The 14,489-nt window shown below is 39.2% G+C and overlaps 2 protein-coding genes across 3 annotated transcripts; one reads left to right on the forward strand and one right to left on the reverse strand.

Moving 5' to 3' along the window:
• Positions 1 to 591: 591 nt before the first annotated feature.
• LOC103434603 (polyadenylation and cleavage factor homolog 4-like) lies at positions 592 to 6,558 on the reverse strand. Of its 2 annotated transcripts, none has more exons than XR_011580887.1 (7): positions 5,906 to 6,552; positions 5,122 to 5,223; positions 4,750 to 5,004; positions 3,401 to 4,117; positions 1,770 to 2,678; positions 1,136 to 1,674; positions 592 to 829 (listed from the first exon to the last, which is right to left on the reverse strand). XR_011580887.1 is itself a non-coding variant. In XM_029103298.2 (7 exons), the coding sequence occupies exons 1-7, from the start codon at positions 6,263 to 6,265 to the stop codon at positions 785 to 787; spliced, it is 2,937 nt and encodes a 978-aa protein (XP_028959131.1). In that variant the 5' UTR covers positions 6,266 to 6,558; the 3' UTR covers positions 592 to 784. The 2 variants fall into 2 exon arrangements, 1 of the variants encoding a protein (XP_028959131.1); XM_029103298.2 differs by having other exon boundaries at positions 1,136 to 1,684; positions 5,906 to 6,558.
• A 1,662-nt stretch (positions 6,559 to 8,220) lies between these two features.
• On the forward strand, positions 8,221 to 11,316 carry LOC103434604 (glucose-6-phosphate/phosphate translocator 2, chloroplastic-like). Its single transcript, XM_070822877.1, has 4 exons — positions 8,221 to 9,246; positions 9,387 to 9,609; positions 9,839 to 10,045; positions 10,905 to 11,316. The coding sequence occupies exons 1-3, from the start codon at positions 9,240 to 9,242 to the stop codon at positions 9,951 to 9,953; spliced, it is 345 nt and encodes a 114-aa protein (XP_070678978.1). The 5' UTR covers positions 8,221 to 9,239; the 3' UTR covers positions 9,954 to 10,045; positions 10,905 to 11,316.
• The last annotated feature ends 3,173 nt before the right edge of the window (positions 11,317 to 14,489 follow it).

Raw genomic sequence — 14,489 nt, forward strand, 5'->3', positions numbered from 1 at the left:
TTCCATAGCGCTATGTAAAAAATCAAAACAAAATAATAAATTGATATGAGCAGAACTATATTAAAATTTCATGGGAATCCAGAGTACAAACTAATTTGGTAAGTTCAGTAACTTCATCACAATTGCTATCCGGAAAAGTCATCAGGATCCAGTGTACATTGTAATTTGTAACGACTCTAAAAACCAACTCAAAAGGAAAAAGGAGAACGAATTTGACACATGGCATCAGCATCTTCACACTTGGATTACACATTAGCTTCCATTAACTTGATTTTCTGAGAAGAGCAAGCTATGAAGCATTGAGGATGTCTTTTGCTTACAGGAACTACCATTGAGCACTCCCCTGCAGAATGTACAAGCAAACATACACAAAATATGGATTGCAGAAGTCCCTCAATTAACAGAATTTGATCCAACGGTTCTCCCTACTCTCTCGAAACATGCTACAACGAAAAACCAAACCACCCCATCCCACTTTTATCAAATTTAACAGATGGTCTAAACTCAAGCCTGAAAGGATGATAGATTTTGGTTTTATGATCCCCTTCTGGTATGTTTGGACAGCAAATGTAAAAGTGCCAGTAAACAATATGGCAAGAGAAGCTGTAACCTTTTGCTGCAAGATAATGTGCATGAGTACAAATTCCACCATACATATACAAGCTGGCTTGAAAAAGCCAATGTGATGCATACTCCAACAATGAAAAAAAAAAAGTTGAGAGAATACCATAAAAAAGAAGAAACTCATAATGTTACAGTGAACTCGGAAGTCGATCTAACTATGTTAACTCCGCAATCGTTTTCTTTGACTACCCTCTTCAATAATTCCCTGCGAGTCAGAAGAAAAGAGTTCAAAATAAGCACATAAATTTTCAGCACAGCTTGCAGAAACCGAGTATGTCTCTGGTGCATGCATATGACATACTATTACATATCCAGCTTTTCCATTCTTATCGGAAATATTACTAGTAAAGCATAACACATTCAATCCTAGTAATCACTAACATCCTATAATAGCATGAAAATAATTGGGAGTCACATGCACACCATAATATTCAGAAAAACCATTGTCAGATAAGATTTTCAGGGAAGCAGATACAAGCAATGAAAATTACAATGTAATAGGGAGACATACCCCTTGATCTTGTCCAAAACCTTCAAGGGAGACCACACTTGACTCGGATCTGCATTTAGCATGCACAATAGGACCTAACTGTGACCTATCCATGCCTCCTGTTGCTCCGTCAGGTGCATTCAAGTACACAGCATCTTTATACATCCATTCCTCTGTCTCGTCACTATAAAATTCATCAAAAGTCTCTCCACATAATGCACACGAATTCTGATCCTCATCGGCAGGAACAGCCATTTCTTCATCACTCTTCTTTTCCACTATGGTCTCAGCAGGCAAAAATCCAGGGACTGCCTCGGTACCCAATGCCTCTGCACCAGTGAGCCACATGCTTGTATTTACAAACCATTTGCGAGAGGGCTTCTGCTTGCGGTTTTTAGACATACGATTCTTTGTCACATGCCAATCCATATGACTACTGTGCTCTTCTTGGCACTTGAACCTAAGGCCACAGGTTGTGCATTGTCTAGGGAGATCACCATATAGGGCACTTATTACAGATTCATGACGCACCTTGAGAAGGTCAGCATTAAACTCGACTCCTACAGAATCCTAAACATTTAATAACTTGGTTCAGAATCCCCAGCATATATCAACTATTCCAAAAGAAAAATATAGCAGGATGTCATGTAAATACCTGGACAGGGCTTTGATTTGTCAATGAGATCAAACCTTGAGCCATGAGAGAACTAATCAAACCAGAATATGCATTCCCGGGCTGGTTGCTAGAGACAACTGAACCAGGGTTTTGGACAGAAAGTATGCCTTGCGAGGGAGGAGGGGGGCCCGGTGGTAGAGGTGGCAAGGGGAACTGCGAAGTGCCATTTGGGTTATAGGGGGTCGGTATGCCCAAATGTTGACGAGGTACGGGACCTCGCAAAGTGTATCCGTGATTTAAGGGTGGTACCACTAAATAAGGTGCCACCTGAGTTTCTGCAGGTGGAAAAATATTCTCCCGTGCCTCCTGACGTAGACGATACTGTGGTTGTAAGGGACGATATTGTGGCATCTGAGTTGACTTTGTTGACCTCGACTCCTTGTTTTCATAGCCATCTAACTGCTGCTCCGGCATGTATAAAGGATTATATGGGCTTTGATTTTTTACAGTATTGCTATAATTTATTGAACCATAAAGATTCCTCTGGTTTTGCATTGCAAAAACTGAGTGCACAGGGGGAGGGTGAGAATTATGCACGTTTACTGGAGGCCTTAAACCCATTGACACTGGCATCCCAGATCTCGAGTCAGCAGTAACGGAGTCAACACTAGAGGAACCCATTCTTGATGCAATGGGCCCATGAAGTTGTGTATCAATATCTCGAGGCTTGTCACTAAAGGCGGACATTTTCTCACCACCTGAATATATACCGCCTGTCACAAAGGGTGTCTGAATATTCCCTCCTCTTCCTTTGGCATTAAGGGGATTCTGCAAAGGCTGCGAGAGATGCAAAGGCATATTCCAGGCGTCTTGAGGGTAGCGAGAACTCAGATTATGATTTGTCTCAGACTGAAATCGAGACACAGCACCCGATGATCCATGACCAAACTGTAAGAACGATATTAAATGTTCAGAGATGAGCTCAAATAAATTGGAATCATTTTTCACGTGACCCCTTAAAGAAAATTTGATAGCAGAAATCAATAAAAGGGAACATACATGATAGAAATGACATCAGTTTGGAATACTATACACAAGAAAAGGCAAGTGGTCATAGACTGATAGCCTGACCGAAACAGAGACTGATTGAATGATCTTCTGGTGCTATAGTTTTATGTTCAGTCAAGCAAAGGATTGGGATTTCAAAGATGGAATTTCAGTGTCAGAAAGTTCCAATGAATATTGTTGTGGTTTAAACTTTAATGCAGTCACAGGTGCAGAAAAAGAATATATGAATGGCAGGTGACCAGGACCTCAACTAAGATACCACTAGACCTAGAAACTGACTAGTCCAAACTACTGCTGACAGACAGTGGGCCCAAAATGCAAGAAACGAGTTAAAAAATAGTTTTAAACAAGTTTTGCACGGCCTAACATAACCCACCCCACAAACCCCAAAAAAAGAGACTTAAAAAATCCCTAATATAAGAAATAAATAATACGGCAGAATAAAAATAGCAGGATATAGGTAGAAATAACATGTAAATATCAGGGAAGCAATTATGAAAAGTTTGCAATCCAACTAATTAAGTGAAGGCAAACATAAAAATCATTTATTTTTTCATGTTAACTAAACCAAAATGCTTAGCAAACTAGTAGAGGGAACATACACCAAGTGGGGGAACTGGATCTTCAGCTATAATAGAGGACCGTTTGGCTGATGGTGGATGTGCCTGACTAGACCAAGTACTCCTAACATCTGGCTCCAAGGAGCTTGCATTTTGTGTTCCACGGCTTGCCCTGTAGCTTCTAGAAGGCGATACAGTTGAGGCCAAGAAATCGTTACCCCTACCATGGTCTGCTAAATTTGGGGCCATATCTTCCCAATCAAACTCTTCCTCTTCAGTATTCTGCCATGACATTGGAGTTGCCTTACGATCTATACCGTTCAGGCCCAGCCGCCCAACTAGCAGAGGCTTATTGTTTAAACTTCTATCCGCACTGTCTTTCCCATATGCGTCAATTAAAGCTCTTGGGTTCTGATGCTCAACTCCATTATATGCAGCAGAAGTCTCAAACCGCTTCTGACTGCCATCAAGATAGTGATTTCTTCGCCATTCATTCGACTCCTCATCTTTACCCATTGCTCCACCAAGTCTATAATCAAACACAGAATGAGATGGAGAAGCCCTCTCAACAAACCTTTTTGGAGACTGTTCTGCTGCATATTCATCAACTGCTGATGGCAAAGACCTATCAAGCCCAATATTTGAAGGCGAAGATGATCTTGCAAGCCTAGCAGTTGAAGATGGGTGCAACTGATTGGACCCCATGGCAAAAGGCGAATGACTCACACTTCCTGTTGAGTTTAATCTTTGGGGTCCAACCTGCAAGGATACAACCTTTGCATTATTAGAATCACACTTGTTATACATAATGGCAGGATTCTAAGAATATACGTTTGACCTTTAAGTTAACAGAATTACAGATTTGAATGCCACAGTTCTATAGAGTGTGAAACAGAAACAGTATAGGCAAGCATCGTATTCAATCAAATGATCAACTTGAATTTCCTTTATGCTATATGCTTGAATTTTCCAAGTTTGGCGAAGTCTCAAAATTTGTTTAATAATATGAAGCTAAAAATACAATTCTAAGCTAGGCCTTTATTTAGGGATCAAATCCAAATTCTACACGGACTTGGAAAATCGTAATTAACAATCCAAGTTCTACTAGGAATTGGATGTCCTACTCGATAAAACCTAAAGGGAAATCACAAACCAACTGGGAAAAGAGAACCCAAAATCCTTACGTTAAAAGAAACCCAAAATCATTATAATAAAAGAAAAAAGTGAACTCTTCTAAAAACATTCTTCATAAATTATCTTTTCTACTGATGATCTACAACTAAAAAATGTTAGCCAATGGAAACATAGATAAAATTTTCACTACTAGAGTAAATGCAGGTTGAAGTGTCTTTTCAGCAGATTAGAAGAGAGAGATTACACGGACAGCTTACACCATCCACAGTTGAGCTGTCCAACTGACGTAAATATTTTGGATTGACATGGATGCCATGAGTTGGTCGAGGAGATTCAGAAGTCCTCAAAGGTGCTAATCCTGATGATTGGTGGTTTACTTGCGGAGAAAATTGCAGTTGCTCTTCAATCCTGCAAAGGACTGAAGGTGGAAACACTGCTGACCAAGTGCCAAAGAGGTGCCGCATGGCAGGATGCTGATTAGGGTGTACTTGCCTGTATGCCTCGCAAAAGACCTAATGCATAAATAAAATCATGTGAACATAGAGTTGTGTGATTACCAAAGAACACTATATATGCATATACTTGAAATTAGGGATAACAGAAGTACAGCTGCAGTCAAGTTATATAACCTCAGGAAGACGGGAAGAGAAAAACTTTGCATATTCTCGGCCAATATTCTTGACAATACTGTCTAAAAGATAAAGTGAAGGCAGTTTATGCTCGACCGGGACCTGCAATAGACAAGTATCACACAATGAGGCAATCTTCAACTTGACTAATGTGTGAAGCACCACAACTTCTTGTGCGGCAGGCCTGACACAGTTATTAAAATTCAACTGCAGATTAATGTTCTATTAGAGTAACAACAATCGACTCAGAACTGCATCTTAAACATATTATCAAAAATTTGGTGCTGATCCTTGTTTTTATCGCAATTCCTGTAGCCTTAAGGTTGTTGATTCAAGAATGGCTAATATTTCCCTGGGAAGTTTTGCTTGTTTGTTCATGAAAACAAAGATTCTGTATGATCAAGCTTAATGAAATCTTCTTTTGCAGGTCATTCTGTTCATAATACTCCATGGAAAACGAAGAAAAAGACGCGAAAGTAAAGATTACAACTTTTGAAGTTGTTCTTCCCAATTGAGTAACATCAAGAATCTAAAATTTAAATTTCTAAGAAACCAAACAGAGAAAAAGATGAACTTGGGCAGCGTGGTAGCAATTAGAACTTTTGGAGTAAAGATTGGTATTTTTACAATTCCTAGAACTCAAACAATTACACAAGTCCAATCTGGGTTGCACAGAAACAGAAAACACCCAAAAGAAAAATCCCCAATTGGCATACACCAATTCAGCAAAGCTCCGTCGAATAATCAAAAGAGGTAGAAGCAACCCGCAGATACCGAAACAGACCTCGAGAATCCGGGCGCAGATGGCGTCGGCAATGCCCTTTCCATGGTCTCTCTGCTCGCCGGCGATGATGGTGAGATCGGTAATGATGGGCTTCGAATTAAAGATAAGTTCCGACAACACCATCTCGTAAAGGTGGACGATTTCCTCAGTGCTGGGCGGCGACACCTCGTCGTCGGGCGAAACCCTCAGGTCCTCCTCCCGCTGCTTGAGCAGAGCCCTGAATCGGTCGACTATCGGAGTCGGAGGTTGGGGCTTCTGAGCTAACTCAGTACCGGGCATGGCCTTTCCGTCGGCGGAGGCGTGCGGAGAAAAAGCGATTCTAGGATTCTCTCGGGAAAGTGTGAGCCTTTCCGAGTCCATGGAAGTTTGGGGAAGAACAGTGGGGAGTGTCGATGTGGGTTATTGGAGAAATTGGGGCTGTTGGGGAAATTAGGGTTATTGAAGAGCGGCTGTGGGTGTCGGCCCACGGCGGAAGGGGGAGGAGGATTGCATAAGAATTAGGGTTTGGCGTTCCCACCACCACCATAGAAATAGAAGAAAACGGCGTGGTTTTGGCTTTTTGATTCTGGGAAGTGGCTTTCCTCGTGACCCGAGAGGTCGCGGGTGTCCGCCTCTTTCCCTCCCTTCACAATTTCCCTTTTCGGCTCTCTTCCAAGGAACGACAAGTCGTTTATCTTGTTTTATTTGACAAAATCAAAATTTCACAATATTTTCCCTTATCCGGGTTTGATTGTTGTTACTTGAATATTTAATTTACCGATGGTTACAATTTAAAGATAATAATTTTTTTATGTAAAAATTCTGAATTATTCTAATTTACAAAGTAATAAAGCAGATGAGTATTTGATAAACTGCATTTGTAAAAATAATGTGAGTATGAAAAGCAATGTAAAATCGTTTATAAATTTTAACTTAAAAGTGGTATAATTGTATACAAGGACAAAAATGAACGCGGTAGTGGGAGTTGTGGTGACGACAGCTAAGGCGACCAGGGTTGGTGGTTGGCGGGTGGCGATGGTAGTGATGGTAGCAGATATGGTAGTGATGGTAACGTCAATGGTGGGGTTATGTTGGTGGTGCCAATAGTGAAATGTGGTGGTTAGAATGCAGAGATAACAATGATGGTAGAGACGGCGGTAGGATAAAGAAATAAAAAGAGAGCAAAATGAGATGTTCACCAACTTAAGCAGATGTCAATTGGTAATATTTTTACCCTGCTAAAAAACAGCTTAAGCCAGTAACCCCTGCTAAGTTACACAAGAGAAAGTCATTGACGGTCTAGTGTCTCCCAGACAATGGTGCAAACAAAATGAAGCTATAAGGATGAAAGTGCAAAAAAAGGGTTATAAACCATGTAAACAATTAACAATGTGAGAAGTGACACAATTACTTATAAAACATGTAAGGTCCCTTCTTTCCCGTGGAATTATTATATACTCTCAATAAGTTTTAATTTTTCAAGTACAAAACTTTATCGCATTATAATGTATTGAAGATGTGGTCAACATAGTTTGCATCCAAAGTGGTTGGATTTTAGGCGTTTCTTTGCTTTGAAGGTTAAAATTGGTTTGGAATTACTTAATTGGAAGCAAAGATTAAAATTGCCAAACACTAAGGTTTTGCTGTACTGTACAGTCTATATTGTCTGTAATTAACAACAGGAACAAGAAGTAGATAGGACTATGGCTAAATTCCCAAATGAGAGGGGACGAGTATTAATGTATTACTTGTAATTGTAAAAGTGCTCTGTTTTGTGAGAAAAGTGCTCTGTTTTGTTTGGTTACATCAATCTTGGGTAGCTTGAATCAAAGTAGGTGAATGAAAAAAGCGGGATCAGTTGCAGACGTAAGCGTAGTTAGAACGAACGTCGTCTCCTTATGCACTTGAAATCGAATTCTCTGTTTTGTAATTTAAATTAATTTAAAGTATAATATCGTTTGTTGAGGTGTTTGGATTTTCAAATAATGATGGCTGAGATTTTTTTAGAGAAGCTAAGAGGGGAAGATCAAAATGGTAGTATTATGCTTCCTGCCTACAACTCTGAAATCAATCAAGCAAGATGCCATGAAGTTTCATATGAGCCACAAACCTCAAATCAAACCCGATGAGCAAAATTAATGAAAAAATGTTGAATTGGGGCCTTGAGGTTACGGAAAAACTTTGAAAATCACAAGTATAACACTAATTTTTTTTAAGTGAAAAAAAAATCAAAATGGGTCTGAAACCATTCTAGTCTCTTCATAACTCTCTGCCTCTGTGAAGAGATATCCTGAAGAGCTCGAGAAAAACCCTCTGCCCCTGCCTCTCTCCCATATATCCCAAGAAAAACCGTTTCAAAAGCTTTCCCTTCATTACCCACCAAACTTATTACGAATCAATCCCAAGAAACTTTTATTCTTAAATCTAGACTCCAAAACCCACCATGCAGATCTCTCCAGTGAAACTCAGAACTCCGGCTTTTGGGTCGCCGGAGTTCTTGAGCAGGAGGTGTCTGATAAAGTCTCACTCTTTATCTCTACCCAATTTCCACAAGGCCCAAAAAACCTCTCGTTCCTCTTCCCTCACACCCCTCACATATCTTCTGGCGAGTGTATCTCATTGGCCGGCAAAAACCAGAAGGGAACTTTCTGCAAGGCCTACGAGGCGGACCAGTCGAGGCCGCTGAAGATCAACATTGAGTTGCCAGACCAGCAGGAGGCGGCTCAGAGGCTGAAAATTGGTTTATACTTTGCTACCTGGTGGGCTCTGAATGTTGTGTTCAATATCTACAACAAGAAGGTTTTGAATATGTTTCCATACCCATGGCTCACATCAACTCTCTCCCTCGCAACTGGGTCGCTCATGATGCTCGTTTCAAGGGCCACCAGGATTGCTGAGGCTCCGAAAACTGATTTAGATTTTTGGAAGACTTTGCTTCCGGCAACTAAAAGGCTGAAAGTGCAATGATGTCCGCACACTTTTTTTTTCTGCACATTATGTTTGTTTCTTTTCTGGTCTTTGAATTGAATGAGCAGAGAATAAGTGACAGAAAAAATCCGCAGAGGCTGCGCGGAAATCATTTTCCTAGGTCTGTTTTCTTAAAATTGTTTTGTATTTGTTTTGGTTATGTGTGCAGGTTGCGGTGGCACATACAATTGGGCATGTAGCGGGGACCATAAGCATGGCGAAGGTAGCAGTTTCGTTCACTCACATCATCAAGAGCAATGAGCCTGCATTCAGTGTATTGGTTTCAAGGTTCTTGTTAGGTGAATCATTTCCTCTCTCGGTTTACCTCTCCCTCTTTCCAATCATTGGAGGATGAGCGCTCGCTGCTGCAACCGAGCTCAATTTCAACATGACTGGTTAGAAAACTTGTTCAAACTTCACCACATTTGATATTGCAATAAAAAATATTTAAGGGTTTTGATAAACTGTGGTTTTGGTGCTTTTGAAGTGTCTTAATTTTTTATGAGGACTAAAAGAATGCTGCTATGTGCATCAGGGTTCATGGGGGCTATGGTATCGAACCTGGCATTCGTGTTTAGGAACATATTTTCCAAGAAAGGGATGAAGGGGAAGTCTGTCAGTGGGATGAACTACTACGCTTGTCTTTCCATGTTGTCTCTATTGATCCTGATTCCGTTTGCCATCGCTGTGGAGGGCCCCAAGACGTGGGCTGCTGGATGGAACACTGCTCTTGCACAGATCGGTCCCAATTTCGTATGGTAAATATACGATGACTTACAACTGTCTGTAAAATTGTTGTTTTTGGTGATGGACATAGAGGACATAGGGGAGTGCTTGAATCATTTTTTTTTTCTTTTCTAACAAGCGATGGTAGTACACTGCTTTAACGAACTTGGCTAAACTCAGATAGTGCTTGACTAAAACATTACATACCTTTCTCCTTGATTATTTTACTTATGAAATCTCTGTACATCTAAATGTGAACAGGTGGGTGGTGGCACAGAGTGTCTTCTATCACTTGTATAATCAGGTTTCATACATGTCACTAGGCCAGATATCTCCCTTAACATTCAGCGTTGGGAACACAATGAAGCGGTCATAGTCTTCTCCATCATAATATTCTACACGCCTGTTCAACCCGTCAACGCACTTGGAGCAGCCATTGCAATACTCGGAACCTTCCTCTACTCACAGGTATGCTTCCCACACCTTATATGAGAGTGTTTGTTAGGAAATTTAGAGAGAGTAATTTGTTTCACATTTGATTAAAAACGGTTCAATATAGCAAATATTAAGAGGCGCGGTTTCTTCTGTTGCACCGAGAGATTTGTACTCAAAAGTCCACATGCATATGCGTTGAGTGGTTAAGCTGGGGACAAAATATGTGAGGAGAATATCTAGTTGCATAGGGTAGGAACCAAGTTGCATCACTCCATAAGATGGGGAGATTTTTCAATGTGCCCGAACACGATACAAGTGAGGGGCAGTATTTTTTTTCAAATGTCCATCCACTTATATAATGTCATATGACGTCTGAGCCTGTATTTCAAGCACACTGAAAAATTTCTCCATAAGATGGGCAGTTTGGAATGTGGAAACATATCTTGGGTATGTGTGGATAACTTTTGTATTTTGTTTTCGTTTTGCACTCTCTGTGCCCATTGTCCATATGGTGACAGGAAAACCAAAGAAGTTGGCCTTATAATTCTTCAAGGGCAGCTAAACAATAAGAGGGCAATCAAATGGACAATGTTTCTAACCTTTCATACCAAGCTGCGAGAGAGACTTGCATACAACAAATTATCTACACTTTTATGTGTCTGTCTTTCTCCTTGACAAGACATTGGGAGAGGGACGACACATAAGTGTATACACTCTTAAGTTATACATACATAAAACGAACACGCACTTTCATTGGATGTACCCTTTAAATCACAGCCTATTAAAATGGCCATCTCCAAAGAGTTGCTTGACTACCCTTTTGAAGTTGGAATTTTTTATGTAGTTATGGCTCCGATTTGGCTAACGATTCCGCTTTTAACTTTGCTTGCAGGGTAAACAGCGAGGAATTTTGAAGATGCCAAAGTTTGTTTGTATGATAGATGATGAAGAGAGACAAAGATACTTATCTGCCTGTGGATTTGAAAGTGTTCAGCAATCGATCACAGGGAGTTTGAATGTGGTCCTCTGAACTTCGTAGTCATGGATTCATGGAGTTGGTTTACAGAATCACGCTCTGTTACTCGCGGATCTGGTTGAATTAGAGAAGAGATTTCATTACGTTCATTGGTTGAGAATTTGTATTGTAGATTTTTGTAGTCAATAAGAAGAATGGTTGTTTTGGGGCAGAATAGTAGTTGGAACTCAAATAGTGTCATTCTATAATTCTATTCAGCAAATACATAATAATTCTATCTATCAATATGTATGGTCTTGGACCATCAATAATGATTTTTTGTTTAGAATTTGGCAGCCTGGTTGATCCACTTCTATTATGTCGATATTAATCATTACTGTTGGAATTTATGGTTCTTATTTAGATCTCAAGCTTTTGAAACATTTCAAACAAGTACCCAATCTATTGAAAATGTCATATCCATTAAGCTCCAGTTAATTTTTTTGTTAAATGTATAGATAGCAATACCTTTTTTGTTTTTTGTTTTTTTTTTTTGAGAAATTAGGCTCTCATCTTTCTTTTTGCTACTTCATTGATTAAAACCTTATTTGTCACAACCTGTCCCGGAAATGTACATTATTTTGTTATCGTTGATGTGAAAAGACTAAAATGCCCTTGAGCGTTTGTGGCATTGTGGGACTATGTGTGGTTGAGGACCAATGTGTTAAGTTCCTATTATTTTGGACCCAATTGGAAGTAAGGAAAATGGGTTGTTTTGATTGGTGACCCAAAAATCTGGACCACACATCTTGTCTCTCTCTCTCTTTCACTCTCCCGTGCTATCTCTTCTCTCTTTCTCGGTTTCACTATCTCTCCTTCGAAATGGTACGGATAAGCACCCAAGACCCTTAAAACTTCATGGATCGTGGCCAAAATTAGTACCATTGTGTTCGTGAGGACCATACGAGTTCAAAGGTACCCAGTTCAGGTAAGAACTCGTTCGATATCATGTTGAAACTTCAAGCTCCGAGTTGAGCACTATTCATGAACTTTTAAATGGTTATGTTTTAGGACAATCCAAGCTCATATCGAGCTTAGTGAGGTCCCAAGGAAGCTCGAAGTGCTTCGTTTGAAGGTTTTGGACGTCGGGATTGTGTGGATGAAGTTTGGCCGATTTTCTTAGAATTCTCCGGTGAGATCCCGTGACTTTTAGAGCTTTAAATTTGTATGATAGTGTTCTACAAGTTAATAGCTTCATTTTGGTATAAATTGCGTGAAAAATGGTGCAAAAACGAGTGAGAAAAAGGCAGTTGTAGGTCTACCCAGAATCCAGTGCCGGCGACACTATTCTGTCGTTTGGAGGTTGAAGATGATGCGCGTGTTGGGCGCGTGAGGCCGTGCCCTTCCTGGCCCATGGGGGCGCATGAGCCACCTAAAAATTTATCTAAAAATATCACGATGTTCGTGAGGTTGTATAGGTCACGTTGGTATATTTAAATACCAAAATTGAGCAATGTATGAGAAGTTATTAGCTAGTTTTGCCGATGTGCTTTAAAATAACGTTTTTATAGTTAATTCGCATATAGGTGAGACTTATCCCGAGGACGAGCATATCCACGAGCGACTCGGGGGCTACAACCCTTCAACATACCAGTGAGTGGGCTTTTGTTTTCAGTATATATTTATATACTTGATATATTTCCCAGAAATGCATTTGTAAGGAAATTATGCTTTGAAATAATATGCCAAATGCTTCTATATTTTGAATATGCATTGCATGGTTGCATATATATATATATATATATATATATATATATGGGGTGCTGTGGAGGCACATGTGAGTTCAGGTAAGTTATGTGTAGTTATGTGAATCATCGATGATATGTGAAATGTGATATGTAATTAAGTAATGTTAAGCTCATAAAGCTGCACCTAGGGTGATTGTGAATTAGCTAGAGAGATGAAGTACATGCCTGTTTATTTACGTCACCTCCCGCACTATATGCTCATATTGGATCCAACTTAAGTGTACAGTCTTGTCGTACAGACCTTATTTATGGTTCCAACTCGTAGGTGACTAGCGATTTATCGTCCGGCTATTATGAGAGAATAGAATTAAGCATAACTATATTACACCCAATCTTGTCGTACAGACCATTTTTAGGGGTTCCGACTTATGTGCAGTATATTGCCGTATAGGTCATTGTAGTGACTCCGGCTAGATTGACTTTTGAGCTATGAATTCAGCCGTACAGACTACCACAGGGGTTCCGGCTAACATATCATATTTCTATGAATTTATTCTTACCTGAATTGCTTACTCTGATATATCTTGGCATGGCATACATTTGAATATGATTATTTGAAGCATGAATTGAATTGATATGATATGATTTTATATATATATATATATATATATATATATTATGTATATATTATTATATTGATTCTGGGAAAAATATATATATATTATGTATATATTATTATATTGATTCTGGGAAAAATTATACATGTTTTACAGCGAGGGGTTAGATATGTTGATAAAGAAAATGATTTTGTAAAACATTTGTTTTTGCCCACTCACGTTTTCTGTTTTGCGCCCCTCCAGGTTTTAAGTAAACTTGTTGTTGGTGGCTAGAGGTCGTCGGTAGTTCTGACTTATTTATATAATAGTAGAACATTCCTGGTTCTGTATAACTAGTACTTGTCCTACTAGACTGCACCTAGACTTGATGCTCTGATTAGGAGTGTTTACTGTTGTAACTAACTTCTATCACTTTCTGTTTAGTAGTGCACTCTAGTAATATGATTTTTAATTATTAGTATATTTACTATCTTTATCGCTTTCGCACTGTGCACATGGCTACGTCACTCTCACGTGACGGCCAGCATGCCTTGACCTCGGTCGGGGTGTGTCATTATTCCTTTTCAACTTTTGATCAAGGTTCTCAGGTTTTAATAAACGTCATTAATTATTTCAATAGTAAAATATTTTTTACTTCGAAATATATTCATTTCATATTAGAAATGTTACATTTGATATATTTATATTTATATGGTATTAAATATTCAACAAATGGCTCTACCAAACAATCACATTAAACATATAACTGATTTACATACATGTCAATTTATAGAAGTGGGTTCAACTTTACAACTTTTACATGCACAACTATATATTATAGGCCATGACAAATAAAAGATTGGGACCATGAAGATAAATCAAAGTACATACCACAATGTTCTCATCTTGCAATACACACAACATTCCAATAACAGTAGCTGATAAGCAACGCCTTGTCTTTATATGATTTATAATTGCCTTTTCTTCTAATCTTTTGATTTTTGTTACTCTAACATATGATTTATCATTACCTTTTTGCTTTTGCTACTTTACAAGTGGCTCACACCACACTTGATAAGTTATCTGATCACATTTGATAGAAAAAATGAAACATTGTTTGGGTTTTTTTTACAGCGGGCTCAAACCTCGGGGTGTTGTTACGCAATTAGCTCATAGGA

Source organism: Malus domestica, chromosome 05 (genome assembly GCF_042453785.1).
Source record: "Malus domestica chromosome 05, GDT2T_hap1".
NCBI classification, from domain to species: Eukaryota; Viridiplantae; Streptophyta; class Magnoliopsida; order Rosales; family Rosaceae; genus Malus; species Malus domestica.

Excerpts from the sequence above, each read along its gene's own strand:
- LOC103434603 (XM_029103298.2), bottom strand. The coding sequence starts at position 6,265 with ATGGACTCGGAAAGGCTCACACTTTCCCGAGAGAATCCTAGAATCGCT. Across the intron at positions 4,118-4,749 it reads ACAGCTCAACTGTGGATGGT|GTTGGACCCCAAAGATTAAA; the intron begins GTAAGCTGTCCG and ends GTATCCTTGCAG. Across the intron at positions 1,685-1,769 it reads CAAATCAAAGCCCTGTCCAG|GATTCTGTAGGAGTCGAGTT; the intron begins GTATTTACATGA and ends TTAAATGTTTAG.
- LOC103434604 (XM_070822877.1), top strand. Across the intron at positions 9,610-9,838 it reads ATCGGTCCCAATTTCGTATG|GTGGGTGGTGGCACAGAGTG; the intron begins GTAAATATACGA and ends AAATGTGAACAG.